Source organism: Oncorhynchus keta, chromosome 1, assembly GCF_023373465.1.
Source record: "Oncorhynchus keta strain PuntledgeMale-10-30-2019 chromosome 1, Oket_V2, whole genome shotgun sequence".
In the NCBI taxonomy this organism is placed as follows: Eukaryota; Metazoa; Chordata; class Actinopteri; order Salmoniformes; family Salmonidae; genus Oncorhynchus; species Oncorhynchus keta.
Genome location: NC_068421.1, coordinates 20,366,253 through 20,382,877, shown reverse-complemented (window position 1 = coordinate 20,382,877; position 16,625 = coordinate 20,366,253). Strand labels below are relative to the sequence as shown.

Sequence of the window (16,625 nt, the reverse complement as noted above, 5' to 3'; positions counted from 1 at the left end):
AGTTTGAGAAACACTGTCCTAACGACTCGTACACATGACACATCCAGCGAGCTGCAGACACACACACCCCTGCTCTGCTCCCCAACCAGCCAGTTGGGGCATGTTACAGTAGTTGATCACCCCAGAAGTAAAACACTGTGGTGGAATTAACAGTCTTAAAGACCTGAACTCCCCCAGGACACACCACATGACCCACTCTGTTTACCAGCAGCACTTTACATTGACTTTCCCAGGCTTCCAGTCCCCTCACAGTATTACATTTTGAACTACAGTATCACTGACTTATCAGTTTGACCCATGTGGCCTGGTATTGTGTATTGCACAAGTCATTATGTTCAATAGTCTGTTGTTTATCAAACATGAGCTCATAACCCATGACTTTTAACTGGAATCCATTCTCAAAGTTTCCTGACAGCCATTTAAAGGGACATTTAAAAAAATTGTCAAATTCATATTCATCTCCAGCACAACCCCAACAACATACTATGTAAAAATGGTGCATTTCAACTGAGTATTAGACTTCTGAAACCTATATGAAACTGTGAACTCTCAGATTGCAGTAAGGTATATGAACTTCTCTGACCTCCAAGATACATTAATATAATGTATGTACTGATGTTCCTCTCCCGTCTGTCTGTAGCTGGCTCCAGAGAACACTATCCTGTCTTTCCAGAGGGCTCTGCAGATGAACGTCAGTGGGCTGGAGGCTGACGTGGCCATCAGGTACGCACACACGCGCACACACGCACGCGCACACGCACACACACACACACACACACACACACACACACACACACACACACACACACACATGCACACGCACACCGAAAGAGACTCAGTGCAGCCAAACTAGATCAGTAGGGAGTCCCGTCAAGTCTGTTGTGGTTGATGGAGGAGTCCAGCCAAGCACAGGTCATTCTGCTGGTCTGGCCCTCCTGTTCAGGATTCAAACCCTTAGTCAGGCAGGCAGGCAGCATGACAGAAAGCCAAGTCTAGGTCCAAAAGGCTTCTTAGCAGCTTCTACCTCCACAAGCCATAAGACACTTGAACAGCTAATCAAATGGTTACCCAGACTATTTGCATTGCCCCCCCCCCCTTTCAGTTGCTGCAACTCGCTGTTTATTATCTATGCATAGTCACTTTACCACTACCTATATATTACCTCAACTAACCGGTGACAGTTTTAGCAGCAGTAGCAGTGGTGGTGGTAGCAGCGGTGGTAGTTGCAGTTTTAGCGGTGGTGGTATCGGTAGCAGCAGCGGTATCAGTAGCAGCAGCGGTATCAGTAGCAGCAGCGGTATCAGTAGCAGCGGTAGTAGTAGTAACAGTTTTAGCAGCGGTAGCAGCAGCGGTAGTAGTAGTAACAGTTTTAGCAGTAGTAGTAACAGTTTTAGCAGTAGTAGTAACAGTTTTAGCAGTAGTAGTAACAGTTTTAGCAGTAGTAGTAAGTTTTTTAGCAGTAGTAGTAACAGTTTTTTAGCAGTAGTAGTAACAGTTTTTTTAGCAGTAGTAGTAACAGTTTTTTAGCAGTAGTAGTAACAGTTTTAGCAGTAGTAGTAACAGTTTTAGCAGTAGTAGTAACAGTTTTAGCAGTAGTAGTAGTAACAGTTTTAGCAGTAGTAGTAGTAACAGTTTTAGCAGTAGTAGTAGTAACAGTTTTAGCAGTAGTAGTAGTAACAGTTTTAGCAGTAGTAGTAGTAACAGTTTTAGCAGTAGTAGTAGTAACAGTTTTAGCAGTAGTAGTAGTAACAGTTTTAGCAGTAGTAGTAGTAACAGTTTTAGCAGTAGTAGTAGTAACAGTTTTAGCAGTAGTAGTAGTAACAGTTTAGCAGTAGTAGTAGTAACAGTTTTAGCAGTAGTAGTAGTAACAGTTTTAGCAGTAGTAGTAGTAGTAACAGTTTTAGCAGTAGTAGTAGTAGTAACAGTTTTAGCAGTAGTAGTAGTAGTAACAGTTTTAGCAGTAGTAGTAGTAGTAACAGTTTTAGCAGTAGTAGTAGTAGTAACAGTTTTAGCAGTAGTAGTAGTAGTAACAGTTTTAGCAGTAGTAGTAGTAGTAACAGTTTTAGCAGTAGTAGTAGTAGTAACAGTTTTAGCAGTAGTAGTAGTAGTAACAGTTTTAGCAGTAGTAGTAGTAGTAACAGTTTTAGCAGTAGTAGTAGTAACAGTTTTAGTAGTAGTAGTAGTAGTAACAGTTTTAGTAGTAGTAGTAGCGGTAACATTTTTAGCATTAGCAGTAACAGTTTTAGCATTAGCAGCAGCGGTAGTAACAGTTTTAGCATTAGCAGCAGCGGTAGCAGTCGCAGCCATAGTAGTTGCAGTTTTAGCAGTAGCAGCGGTGAAGGTGGTGGTGGTGGTGGTAGTAGTAGTAGCAGCAGTGGTATCAGTAGCAGTGGTAGTAGTTGCAGTTTTAGCAGTGGTAGTAGCAGTTGTAACAGTTTTAGCATTAGCAGCAGCGGTAGTAGTAGTAGTAGTAGTAGTAGCAGCGGTAGTAGTTTTAGCAGTAGCGGTGGCGGCGGCAGCAGCAGGAGGAGGAGGACACCGGAAAGCTAAGTCTAGGTCCAAAAGACTTCTTAGCAGCTTCTACCCCCAAGCCATAAGACGGCTCCTGAACAGCTAATCAAATGGTTACCCAGACTATTTACACTGCCCCCCGCCCCTTTCAGCTGCTGCTACTCGCTGTTTATTATCTATGCATAGTCACTTTAACACTACCTACATATTACCTCAACTAACCGGGGACAGTTTTAGCAGCAGTAGCACTGGTGGTAGCAGCAGTGGTAGTAGCAGCGGTAGCAGTAGCAGCCATAGTAGTTGCAGTTTTAGCAGTAGCAGCGGTGAAGGTGGTGGTGGTAGTAGTAGTAGTAGCAGCAGTGGTATCAGTAGCAGTGGTAGTAGTTGCAGTTTTAGCAGTTGTAACAGTTTTAGCATTAGCAGCAGCGGTAGTAGTAGTAGTAGCAGCGGTAGTAGTTTTAGCAGTAGCGGTGGCGGCAGCAGGAGTAGGAGGACACCGGAAAGCTAAGTCTAGGTCCAAAAGGCTTCTTAGCAGCTTCTACTATTTGAATTGCCCCACCCCTTTAAGCTGCTGCTACTCTGTTTATTATCTATGCACTGTCACTCTAACACTACCTACATATTACTTCAACTAACCGGTGACAGTTTTAGCAGTAGTAGCAGCGGTTTTAGTAGTAGCAGCAGCAGTAGTAGCATCGGTTTTAGTAGAAGTAGCAGCGGTTTTAGTAGAAGTAGCAGCGGTTTTAGTAGTATCAGCAGCAGTTTTAGCAGTAGCAGCGGTAGTTGCAGCAGCGGTTTTAACAGCAGCAGTTTTAGCAGTAGCAGCGGTAATAGTAGCAGTAGCAGCGGTACCAGTACTAGCCATTTTAGCTTTCGAATTAGTAGTTTTAGTAGTAGCAGCAGCAGTTTTAGCAATAGCAGAGGTAGTAGTAGCAGTTTTAGCAGCGGTAGCAGTAGCAGCGGTAGCAGTAGCAGCGGTAGTAGTAGCAGCGGCAGTAGTAGTAGCAGCAGTAGTAGTAGCAGCAGTAGTAGTAGCAGCAGTAGTAGTAGCAGCAGCGGTAGTAGTAGTATTAGCAGCAATTTTAGCAGTAGCAGCGGTAGTAGCAGTAGCCCTTTTAGCAGTAGCAGCGGTAGTAGCAGTAGCCCTTTTAGCAGCAGCAGCGGTAGTAGCAGTAGCCCTTTTAGCAGTAGCAGCGGTAGTAGCAGTGAGCAGCGGTAGCAGCGGTAGTAGCAGTAGCAGCAGTAGCAGCGGTAGTAGCAGTAGCAGCGGTAGTAGCAGTAGCAGCGGTAGTAGCAGTAGCAGCGGTAGTAGCAGTAGCAGCGGTAGTAGCAGTAGCAGCGGTAGTAGCAGTAGCCCTTTTAGCAGTAGCAGCGGTAGTAGCAGTAGCCCTTTTAGCAGTTGCAGCGGTAGTAGCAGTAGCCCTTTTAGCAGTAGCAGCGGTAGTAGCAGTAGCAGCGGTAGTAGCAGTAGCAGCGGTAGTAGCAGTCGCTCTTTTAGCAGTAGCAGCGGTAGTAGCAGTAGCCCTTTTAGCAGTAGCAGCGGTAGTAGCAGTAGCCCTTTTAGCAGTTGCAGCGGTAGTAGCAGTAGCCCTTTTAGCAGTAGCAGCGGTAGTAGTAGTAGCAGTTTTAGCAGCGGTAGCAGCGGTAGCAGTAGCAGCGGTAGTAGTAGCAGCGGTAGTAGTAGCAGCAGCGGTAGTAGTAGTAGTAGTATTAGCAGCAGTTTTAGCAGTAGCAGCGGTAGTAGCAGTAGCCCTTTTAGCAGTAGCAGCGGTAGTAGCAGTAGTCCGTTTAGCAGTAGCAGCGGTAGTAGCAGTAGCCCTTTTAGCAGTGGTAGTAGTAGTATAAGTTTTAGCAGCGGTAGCAGTTTTAGCAGTAGTAGCAGCGATAGTAGCAGTAGCCCTTTTAGCAGTTGCAGCGGTAGTAGCATTAGCCCTTTTAGCAGTAGCAGCGGTAGTAGCAGTAGCAGCCTTGGTGGTAGTAGTTTTATCAGTTGTGGTGGTATTAGTTGTAGCTGCGGTGGTAGTAGTAGCGGTTTTAGCAGTAGCAGCAGTAGTTGTAGCCCTTTTAGCAGAAGTTGTGGTGGTGGTGGTAGAAGTAGCAGCCAGGACAGCACTTTCATAGACCCATGGCTGTTTTTAGATAACATGAGATGGATGACAAGATGAGCTAGAAGAGAAAATTCCATAGAGGACATGCTTGTGAATGAGTTTGGCTGGAGTGTGCGTTTGCGCACATAGATGTTTGTTTATTTATTTATTTCACCTTATTTAACCAGGTAGGCAAGTTGAGAACAAGTTCTCATTTACAATTGCGACCTGGCCAAGATAAGTTGAGAATCTGTGCTATGATTTAAAGATTGCTGTACACCAGCGGAACCCATCCAACTTGAAGGAGCTGGAGCAGTTTTGGCTTGAAGAATGGGCAAAAAACCCAGTGGCTAGATGTGCCAAGAGACTTGCAGCTGTAATTGCTGCACAAGGTGGCTCAATCAAATCAAATATTATTTGTCACATACACATGGTTAGCAGATGTTAATGTGAGTGTAGCGAAATGCTTGTGCTTCTAGTTCAGACTATGCAGTAATAACCAACGAGTGATCTAACCTAACAATTTCACAACAACTACCTTATACACACAAGTGTCAAAGGATGAAGAATATGTACATAAAGATATATGAATGAGTGATGGTACGGAACGGCATAGGCAAGATGCAGTAGAGGGTATCGAGAACAGTATATACATATGAGATGAGTAATGTAGGGTATGTAAACATTATATTAAGTGGCATTGTTTTTAAAGTGGCTAGTGATACATTTTTTACATGAATTTTTCCATTATTAAAGTGGTTGGAGTCGGTATGTTGGCAGCAGCCACTCAATGTTAGTGGTGGCTGTTTAAGTCTGATGGCCTTGAGATAGAAAGTGTTTTTCAGTCTCTCGGTCCCTGCTTTGATGCACCTGTACTGACCTCGGCCTTCTGGATGATAGCTGGGTGAACAGACAGTGGCTCGGGTGGTTGTTGTCCTTGATGATCTTTATGGCCTTCCTGTGACATCGGGTAGTGTAGGTGTCCTGGAGTGCAGGTAGTTTGCCCCCGGTGATGCGTTGTGCAGACCTCACTACCCTCTGGAGAGCCTTACGGTTGTGGGTGGAGCAGTTACCTTACCAGGCGGTGATACAGCCCGACAGGATGCTCTCGATTGTGCATCTGTAAAAGTTTGAGTGCTTTTGGTGACCACCTGAATTTCTTGAGCCTTCTGAGGTTGAAGAGGCGCTGCTGCGCCTTCTTCACCATGCTGTCTGTATGGGTGGACCAATTCAGTTTGTCCGTGATGTATACGCCGAGGAACTTAACTTACTACCCTCTCCACTACTGTCTCGTTGATGTGGATAGGGCGGGTGCTCCCTCTGCTGTTTCCTGAAGTCTACGATCATCTCCTTTGTTTTGTTGACGTTGAGTGTGAGGTTATTTTCCTGACACCACACTCAGAGGACCCTCACCTCCTCCCTGAAAGCCGTCTCATCGGTGTTGGTAATCAAGCCTGCCACTGTACTGTCGTCTGCAAACTTGATTTGAGTTGGAGGTGTGCATGGCCACGCAGTCGTGGGTGAACAGGGAGTACAGGAGAGGGCTCAGAACGCACCCTTGTGGGGTCCTAGTGTTGAGCGGGGTGGAGATGTTGTTACCTACCCTCACCACCTGGGGGCGGCTCATCAGGAAGTCCAGTTACACAGGGCGGGGTTGAGACCCAGGGTCTCGAGCTTGATGACGAGTTTGGAGGGTATTATGGTGTGAAATGCTGAGCTGTAGTCGATGAACAGCATTCTCACATAGGTATTCCTCTTGTCCAGATGGGTTAGGGCAGTGTGCAGTGTGGTTGCAATTGCGTCGTCTGTGGACCTATTGGGGCGGTAAGCAAATTGGAGTGGGTCTAGGGTGTCAGGTAGGGTGGAGGTGATATGATCCTTGACTAGTCTCTCAAAGCACTTCATGATGACGGAAGTGAGTGCTACGGGGCGGTAGTCGTTTAGCTCAGTTACCTTAGCTTTCTTGGGAACAGGAACAATGGTGGCCCTCTTGAAGCATGTGGGAACAGCAGACTGAGATAAGGATTGATTGAATATGTTCATAAACACACCAGCCAGCTGGTTTGTGCATGCTCTGAGGATGCCGTCTGGGCCTGCAGCCTTGCGAGGGTTAACACTTTTAAATGTTTTACTCACGTCGGCTGCAGTGAAGGAGAGTCCGTAGGTTTTGGTAGCGAGCCGTGTCAGTGGCACTGTCTTGTCCTCAAAGCAAGCAAAGAAGTTGTTTAGTCTGTCTGGGAGCAAGACATCCTGGTCCGTGACGGGGACGGTTTTCATTTTATAATCCGTGATTGACTGTAGACTCTGTCACATACCTTTTGTGTCTGAGCCGTTGAATTGCGACTCTACTTTGTCTCTATACTGACGCTTAGCTTGTTTGATTGCCTTGCGGAGGGAATAGCTACACTGTTTGTATTCGGTCATGTTTCCGGTCACCTTGCCCTGGCTAAAAGCAGTGGTTCGCGCGAATTCTGCCATCGTTCCACAGTTTCTGGTTTGGGAATGTTTTAATAGTTGCTGTGGGTACGACATCGCCGATGCACTTGCTAATAAACTCGCTCACCGAATCAGCGTATTTGTCAATGTTGTTTGACGCAATGCGGAACATATCCCAATCCACGTGATCGAAGCAATCTTGATGCGTGGAATCAGATTGTTCCGACCAGCGTTGAACAGACCTGAGTACGGGAGCTTCCTGTTTTAGTCTCTGTCAATAGGCAGGGAACAACACAATGGAGTCGTGGTCAGCTTTCCCGAAAGGAGGGCGGGGGAGGGCCTTATATGCGTTGCGGAAGTTAGAATAACAATGATCCAGGGTTTTACCAGCCCTGGTAGCACAATCGATATGCTGATCTTGTTTTCAGATTAGCCTCGTTAAAATCCCCAGCTACAATGAATGCAGCCTCAGGATATGTGGTTTCCAGTTTACATAGTCAAATAACGTTCGTTCAGGGCCGGCCATCTCTGTCTGCTTGGGGAGGAATATATGCGGCTGTGATTATAATCTAAGAGGATTATCTTCGTAGATTATGTGGTTGACATTTGATTGTGAGGAATTCTAAGTCAGGTGAACAGAAGGACTTGAGTTCCTGTATGTTGTTATGATCACACCACGTCTCATTAATCATAAGGCATACCCCCTGCCCCTCTTCTTACCAGAAAGATGCTTGTTTCTGTCGGCGCGATGCGTGAAGAAACCAGGTGGCTGTACTGACTCCGATAGCGTGTCTCAAGTGAGCCATGTCTCCGTGAAGCAAAGAACGTTAGTCTCTTATGTCTCTCTGGAATGCTACCTTTGCTCGAATTTCATCAACCTTGTTGTCATGAGACTGGACATTGGCGAGTAGTATGCTCAGGAGCGGTGCGCGATGTGCCCATCTCCGGAGCCTGACCAGAAGACCGCTTCGTCTGCCCCTTTTACGCCGTCGTTGTTTTGATTCGCCGGCTGGGATCCGATCCATTGTCCTTGGTGGTGGGCAAAACAGAGGATCCGGTTCGGGAAAGTCGTATTCCTGGTCGTAATGATGGTGAGTTGACGTTGCTCTTATATCCAGTAGTTCCTCCAGGCTGTATGTAATAAAACCTAAGATTACCTGGGGTACCAATGTAAGAAATAACACGAAAAAAACAAAATTACTACATAGTTTCCTAGGAACGTGACACGAGGCGGCCATTGACTTTGGGGGGGGGTGAATAGTTATGCACGCTCAAGTTCTTTTCTCTTTTTTTTTTTTTTTTTTTTTTTTAAACTTACGTCTTGTTTGTGTCACAATAAAACATATTTTGCATCATCAAAGTGGTAGGCATGTTGTGTAAATCAAATGATACAAACCCCCCAAAAATCTATTTTAATTCTAGGTTGTAAGGCAACAAAATAGGAAAAATGCCAAGGGAGGTGAATACTTTTGCAATCCACTGTATGTGTGATAGGCTGGGCTCTGGGCTCATGGTGGAGATGACTAATGAAACCTAAACAGGGCCTGGGCCAGGCTCTATACATCTGCCTGACCAGAGACACAGGAAAGCTATGCACGAGTGTGTACACACGCACAAACACTTGTGCGCGCACACACACACACACGCACAAACACTTGTGCGCACACACACACACACACACACACATCTGAAAGGACAGAGGTCATTCTGGCACGTATTAAATATTTCAGTCACACTAAATGGTCACTAAAAACAATGAGGAATGATAGGTTACATGATGTTTTTGTCCGATTTAGTTGCTTGGGATGGAATCTGACAAAAGTGTTGCGATTCTTCTGTTGAATTTGACAAAACAAATGTGTAGGTAATTTGTCGTTTTCCATGTCTTACAACCTGAGGTTAACTGAAAAGGTGGGGAAATTATTTGTCATTCAAAGCGAAGGTAAAGCAAGCAACATGAAAGTAGCTGTGATGTAAAGCTAGTTATGTTGTAAGAAATTCTACAAAATATCACGGGATATAAAAATCTGAGTTTCTGAGAAATAAGATCATATCATATTGAAAAAACTGTACGGCAATGAATATACTATTTTATTAGTAGACCTGACTGTTTAACTCTTTCCTGTCCTAGCTTTGACGGGGTGCCATTTCTGATGCGAGACCGCACCTTGAGGAGGACGACAGATGTGGGGAAGGTGTTTCCAGCCAGACAGCTGGACGATGCCTCCTCATTCAACTGGACAGACTTACACAGCCTCAATGCCGGCCAGTGGTTCCTCAAGGTACCACAATATTATTCACAACCCGCTAGGGAGGTATGGTACGGTCTGTCACATCCTCTCTAGGGAGGAATGGTACGGTCTGTCACATCCTCTCTAGGGAGGAATGGTACGGTCTGTCACATCCTCTCTAGGGAGGTATGGTACGGTCTGTCACATCCTCTCTAGGGAGGAATGGTACGGTCTGTCACATCCTCTCTAGGGAGGAATGGTACGGTCTGTCACATCCTCTCTAGGGAGGAATGGTACGGTCTGTCACATCCTCTCTAGGGAGGAATGGTACGGTCTGTCACATCCTCTCTAGGGAGGAATGGTATGGTCTGTCACATCCTCTCTAGGGAGGAATGGTACGGTCTGTCACACCCTCTCTAGGGAGGAATGGTAGGGTCTGTCACAACCCGCTAGGGAGGAATGGTACTGTCTGTCACACCCTCTGAGGAATGGTACTGTCTGTCACATCCTCTCTAGGGAGTAATGGTATGGTCTGACACACCCTCTCTAGGGAGGAATGGTATACTCTTATGCCATCTTTCGCTCTCTGAAGGTTTTTAATCATGCAGTAATCACACCCCCCTTTCTTTCACTAGGCCTATATTTCTCCTCCAAGCTTTGGGTCCATTTCATTGCCACTCGGCAAATAGGAAATCTGATAAATGTAGAGGAAGTGCCCAATTTTATCAATCAAGATTACTTCACTGGATTGAGTTCAAATAGAATTGACCCAAACCCTGATCTCATCTCTCATCATAAAGTGGTGTATTATTACGATTGCCATATAATCTTATAAATAGAGTAAATTGATCAGATTGACTGTGAGTACCTGTGTGCATTCTCCTCTAGGACGACCCCTTCTGGACGGTCCAGTCCATGGCTCAGAGGGAGGTGATGCTGGTGGGGAACCAGGGCGTGTGTAGTCTGGAGCAGCTGCTGAGGCTAGCCTCCCTCCATAACCAGACAGTGGTTTTCAGCCTGCGACGACCCCCGCACAGACACCCCTGCTACCACAGTTGGATCAACGATACCCTGGAAGTCATACGCCTATCTGGGATTCCACAGCACCTGGTGAGACAGGCAACACTCGTGTACCCGACACCGATAGGGGTCCTTTGTAGCTCAGTTGGTAGAGCAATGGCGCTTGTAATGCCAGGGTAGTGGGTTTGAATCTCAGGATCACCCATACTTAAAATGTATGCACACATTATTGATTTAAGTCTCTTTGGATTAAAGCATCTGCTAAATGGCATATTATTATATAATATTATTATTATAGATAGTGGACAGAACCTTGTTAGGGCTCAGACACTGTCCCCCTGGGTTATCTAGGGAAATCAAGAGGAGGAGAACAGCACTCATAGTGGAGAGAGGGAACTGACTACTGTCAGCTTGAGGCTGACCTGAAGATTGCCTGTGACATCCATCACTGTCACCAATGTAATAATCATTACTCTGTCACCACTGATGTCACTAACTGCACATCTACATGTCCCATAAGTAATCTGAGCTGTCTGTGTGCGTGTGTCTGTTTGTCTGTGCGTGTGTCTCGGGCCGGTGTGCGTGTGTCTCGGGCCGGTGTGCGTGTGTCTCGGGCCGGTGTGCGTGTGTCTCGGGCCGGTGTGCGTGTGTCTCGGGCCGGTGTGCGTGTGTCTCGGGCCGGTGTGCGTGTGTCTCGGGCCGGTGTGCGTGTGTCTCGGGCGGTGTGCGTGTGTCTCGGGCGGTGTGCGTGTGTCTCGGGCCGGTGTGCGTGTCTCGGGCCGGTGTGCGTGTGTCTCGGGCCGGTGTGCGTGTGTCTCGGGCCGGTGTGCGTGTGTCTCGGGCCGGTGTGCGTGTGTCTCGGGCCGGTGTGCGTGTGTCTCGGGCCGGTGTGCGTGTGTCTCGGGCCGGTGTGCGTGTGTCTCGGGCCGGTGTGCGTGTGTCTCGGGCCGGTGTGCGTGTGTCTCGGGCCGGTGTGCGTGTGTCTCGGGCCGGTGTGCGTGTGTCTCGGGCCGGTGTGTGTGTGCGTGTGTCTCGGGCCGGTGTGTGTGTGCGTGTGTCTCGGGCCGGTGTGTGTGTGTGTGTGTCTCGGGCGGTGTGCGTGTGTCTCGGGGCGGTGTGCGTGTGTCTCGGGCGGTGTGCGTGTGTCTCGGGCGGTGTGTCTCGGGCGGTGTGTCTCGGGCGGTGTGTCTCGGGCGGTGTGTCTCGGGCGGTGTGTCTCGGGCGGTGTGTCTCGGCCGGTGCGTGTCTGCGTGCGTCTCGGCCGGTGCGCGTGCGTGTCTGCGTGCGTCTCGGCCGGTGCGCGTGCGTGTCTGCGTGCATCTCGGCCGGTGCGCGTGCGTCTCGGCCGGTGTGCGTGTGTGTCTGCGTGCGTCTCGGCCGGTGTGCGTGCGTGTCTGCGTGCGTCTCGGCCGGTGTGTGTGTGTGCGCGTCTGCGTGCGTCTCGGCCGGTGTGTGTGTGTGCGCGTCTGCGTGCGTCTTGGCCGGTGTGTGTGTGTGCGCGTGCGTCTCGGCCGGTCTGTGTGTGTGTGTCTCGGTCTATCTGTGTGTGTGTTTTGGTCTGTCTGTCTGTGTGCAGGTGATGTGGACCCCAGACTGGGACAGGGGGCAGGTAAGACAGGTGGCTCCAGGGCTTCAGCAGACATCAGTAGAGAAGCTGCCTCCTCAAGTCCTTCACCAGCAGGGAATCAGCAGCCTGCTGCTACGTTACAGCCAAGCCAGCCCCTATGACATCCGGTGGGTTAACAGGCACAGACACACATGCACTGTGTGTGCTTCTTCTGTATATATGTGTGTATGAAATATGAATGTGTCTGTCTGCACCCTCCAGAGAGTTCTCCAGGAGCAACGTGAGTGTGACTTTGTACACGGTCAACGAGCCCTGGCTGTTCTCTGTGCTCTGGTGCAGCGGGGTTTCCTCTGTCTCCTCTGAAGCCCCCAACATCCTCAGAAAGGTGCCTTACCCCATCTGGCTCATGGTAAGTCCCTCACAGCACCCCCTTAGCACTCTCACCATTACCCACACAGCACCCCCTAGCACTCACACCATTACCCCCCACAGCACCCCCTAGCACTCACACCATTACCCCCACAGCACCCCCCTAGCACTCACACCATTACCCCCCACAGCACCCCCCGAGCACTCACACCATTACCCCCCTAGCACTCCCCCCATAACCCCCACAACACCCACCTAGCACTCACACCATTACCCCCCACAGCACCCCCTTAGCACTCACACCATTACCCCCACAGCACCCCCTTAGCACTCACACCATTACCCCCACAACACCCCCCCTAGCACTAGGGCAGCAGGTAGTGGTTAGAGCGCTGGACTAGTAACCGAAAGGTTGCAAGATCGAGTCCACGAGCTGACAAGGTAAAAATCTGGCCTTCTGCCCCTGAACAAGGCAGTTAACCCACTGTTCCTAGGCCATCATTGAAAATAAGAATTTGTTCTTAACTGACTTGCCTATATAAAAAACACCATTACCCCCACAACACCCCCCCTAGCACTCACACCATTACTCCCACAACACCCACCTAACATTCACACCATTACCCCCACTGCACCCCCCCTAGCGCTACTGCCATTATCCCCACAGTACCCCCCCCTAGTACCCACACCATTACCCCCCTAGCACCCACACTGCCCCAGGCCTTCCTGGCACCTCTCTCTGGGTTAGCAGACTGACTCACAGCAGGGAACACAATGGGTGGTCCAGACTAGAATATACAGCCCATCCTGGGTGAGGTTGACATGGAGTTCAGGCTAGCACTGCATCTGTTACCCACCCTGTCTGTCCTGTCTGCTTGCCTGCTAGTCAATATGGCCACTATCTACACCCACAATGTCTGATAGTATGAGGTCTAGGTCTATGTGGGACTTATTATTATTCTGACTAGAGTATTATTTTGTTATTGTCCCATCTGTAACTTGGAGCACCTTTTGATTAACGAGTCCATTATGCATTACACATGAATTACTGTACCTCAATATTACATCATTTTAGGAAGGCATTCTTTGTTCTAGGTTTGTTGCTACCTGGCTGTGAGTTGTTTTAGGAGACAGTGACACCTGGTGGTCTAATGCTGCCATGTGTTTCAGAGTCCAGATGAATACTGTCTGATCTGGGTCGCCGCTGATCTCATCTCCTTCACTGTAGTTATAGGAATTTTTGTATTCCAAAAGTAAGTACTCCTTAAAAAAAAAATATATATAATATGTTGTGATATCCAATTGGTAGTTAGTCTTGTCTCATCGCTGCAACTCCCATGCGGACTCGGGAGAGGCGAGAGCCATGCAAGAGCCATGTGTTCTCCAAAACAGGACCCTGCCAAGCTGCACTGCTTCTTGACACACTGCTCGCTTAACCCAGAAGCCAGCCGCACCAAGATGTCGGAGGAAACACCATATAACTGGTGACCGAAGCCAGCGTGCATGCACCCGGCCGCCGCAAGGAGTCCTAGAGCGCTATGGAACAAGGACATCCCAGCCGGCCAAACCCTCCCCTAACCCGGACAGCGATGGGCCAATTGTGTGCCGCCTCATGGGTCTCCCGGTCACGTCCGGCTGCGACACAACCGGGATCGAAAACCAGATCTGTAGTGACGCCTCTAGCACTGATCAGTGCCTTAGACCGCTGCGCCACTCGGGAGGCCGAGTACTCGGTCATTTTTAAATGTAGTAATCAAGTGTTTTCCTCTTTCTCTTAATTATCTGTAATTGCTGCCATAGTGCCTCTGGCAGCCATTACACAGTTATCACATCCCTTCCTCCCTCAGTGTGTCCGCTTCACACCCTCTCTCCTTCCACACAGCTGTGTGTGTTTTACCTCTCAGGGGCTTAATGCGTAATAATGATATCTGCCATTTAGCAGATGGTTTTATCAATGGACTTAGTCATGCGTCCATACATTTATTACGTATGGGGTGGTCCTGGGATTCAAACCCACTATCCTGGCTCTGCAAGAGCCATGCTCTACCAACTGAACTACAGAGGACCAGCAGGCTCCATGTATGCAGCAGGCGAGATGTTGTACAAGCATACATTAACAGATAACTCTGCATACACACATTAACAGCAAGGCCATTTTACAGCAAGCGTGTTAAAACACAGGGATGGATGAAACACTAGTTATTTGATAAAGCTCATTTACAATGGTAACAGCTTGGCTTTGAGAATCAGAAGTATCTCTCGTCAACCAAACGATGTTTCCCCTTACAGTTGTTTGCACTTAAACCAGAAAGTATGCTTCCTTGAATCTTCTGAAATACTATGGGAATCTGCTAAAAGGAATTGAATCTTCCTTCCTGAGCCATAATGCTGTTGTGGGATGGAGGACAGCAGACCAAGGCCTCCATCCTCTAGTCTTATGTGTGGGTTTGCTATGCTTAGCAAAGTGCTGGCCGTTGCTGGCTTCTAAACTGACTTATTTTAATCTCTCCGCCTTTTCTTCTTTCTTCTTCCTCCTCTCCTTTGCCTGATGTGCATTCTCCTCCTCTTCTCTGCTGCATTTTGGCATCTGGCAGCTATCACATTATCAGGTAACTGAGTCAACTCTGACCCACGATGGTTTCCCTTTTTTATCTTTCTTCCAATAATCTCAGTGAAGCCAGTATCTCCATCCTTTATTTCTATATACGTCATCATTTACATCTTAGATCTCTCTCTTTTTCTCACCTGTATCGTTGTTGTATTTCACTACTGCCACTTCTTGTCCTCCCCGCTAGAGGGTACAGTAAATACAAGCGAGCCTACCACTATTGGCCTTTTAGTGGCAGACGGCGATGATTTCTCCCACACAGCACAAATGCTTGTGTTCACTTTTATCCCGCTTGAGTTTTACTGTTATCGACCGAATGACAGTCTACAAATTAATTCTAGAAATGTATTAGAGGGAAGCGCTCATTTTCATTTATGGTGTTGATTTGGACAAAAGCTCTGCGGAGTTATTGATACATTAGCCAAGACACAATATTGGTAATGTAATCATTTTGATTTACATGCCTCTATTTGCTAATTACCAAAACCAAATGGATTAGGGAAGTACATCTTCTTGCCTCAAATGTTACTCCAGTTGTGATGTTCAAAGCCAGTCACAACCAATGATGTACAGTGGGGAGAACAAGTATATGATACACTGCCGATTTCGCAGGTTTTCCTTTTACAAAGCATGTAGAGGTCTGTAATTTTTATCATAGGTACACTTCAACTGTGAGAGACGGAATCTAAAACAAAAATCTAGAAAATCACATTGTATGATTTTTAAGTAATTGATTTGCATTTTATTGCATGACATAAGTATTTGATCACCTACCAACCAGTAAGAATTCCAGCTCTCACAGACCTGTTAGTTTTTCTTTAAGAATCCCTCCTGTTCTCTACTCATTACCTGTATTAACTGCACCTGTTTGAACTCGTTACCTGTATAAAAGACACCTGTCCACACACTCAATCAAACAGACTCCAACCTCTCCACAATGGCCTAGACCAGAGAGCTGTGTAAGGACATCAGGGTTAAATTGTAGACCTGCACAAGGCTGGGATGGGCTACAGGACATTAGGCAAGCAGCTTGGTGAGAAGGCAACAACTGTTGGCGCAATTATTAGAAAATGGAAGAAGTTCAAGAGGACGATTAATCACCCTGGGTCTGGGGCTCCATGCAAGATCTCACCTCGTGGGGCATCAATGATCATGAGGAAGGTCATGTGGTCTGATGAGACAAAAATAGAGCTTTTTGGTCTAAACTCCACTCGCCGTGTTTGGAGGAAGAAGAAGGATGAGTACAACCCCAAGAACACCATCCCAACCGTGAAGCATGGAGGTGGAAACATTATTTGGGGATGCTTTTCTGCAAAGGGGACAGGACGACTGCACCGTATTGAAGGGAGGGATGGATGGGGCCATGTATCGCGAGATCTTGGCCAACAACCTCCTTCCTTCAGTAAGAGCATTGAAGATGGGTCGTGGCTGGGTCTTCCAGCATGACAACGACCCGAAACACACAGCCAGGGCAACTAAAGAGTGGATCCGTAAGAAGCATCTCAAGGTCCTGGAGTGGCCTAGCCAGTCTCCAGACCTGAACCTAATAGAAAATCTTTGGAGGGAGCTGGAAGTCCGTATTGCCCAGCGACAGCCCCGAAACCTGAAGGATCTGGAGACTGTTTGTATGGGGGAGCGGGCCAAAATCCCTGCTGCAGTGTGTGCAAACCTGGTCAAGAACTACAGGAAATGTATGATCTCTGTAATTGCAAACAAAGGTTTCTGTACCAAATATTAAGTTCTGCTTTTCTGATGTATCAAATACTGATGTCATGCAATGAAATGCAAATCAATTA

General features: G+C 47.6%; 1 protein-coding gene across 6 annotated transcripts in view; it reads left to right on the top strand.

Moving 5' to 3' along the window:
- The window catches only part of LOC118394578 (glycerophosphodiester phosphodiesterase domain-containing protein 5-like), a 122,922-nt gene that overhangs the window by 92,313 nt on the left and 13,984 nt on the right, over nucleotides 1-16,625 (top strand). For 3 of the 6 annotated variants that reach the window (XR_008136378.1, XM_052518293.1, XM_052518297.1), the window contains exons 9-14: nucleotides 641-723; nucleotides 9,166-9,316; nucleotides 10,154-10,375; nucleotides 11,862-12,019; nucleotides 12,114-12,261; nucleotides 13,392-13,474. Coding sequence is in view for 3 of the 6 variants with exons in the window: in XM_052518293.1 (XP_052374253.1) it covers nucleotides 641-723; nucleotides 9,166-9,316; nucleotides 10,154-10,375; nucleotides 11,862-12,019; nucleotides 12,114-12,261; nucleotides 13,392-13,474 (845 nt within the window). In the remaining 3 variants the exon portion in view is untranslated. Of the gene's footprint in view, nucleotides 1-640; nucleotides 724-9,165; nucleotides 9,317-10,153; nucleotides 10,376-11,861; nucleotides 12,020-12,113; nucleotides 12,262-13,316; nucleotides 13,475-16,625 lie in introns of those variants that run through there. The other 3 variants (XR_008136380.1, XR_008136379.1, XM_052518304.1) reach the window with 2 other exon arrangements.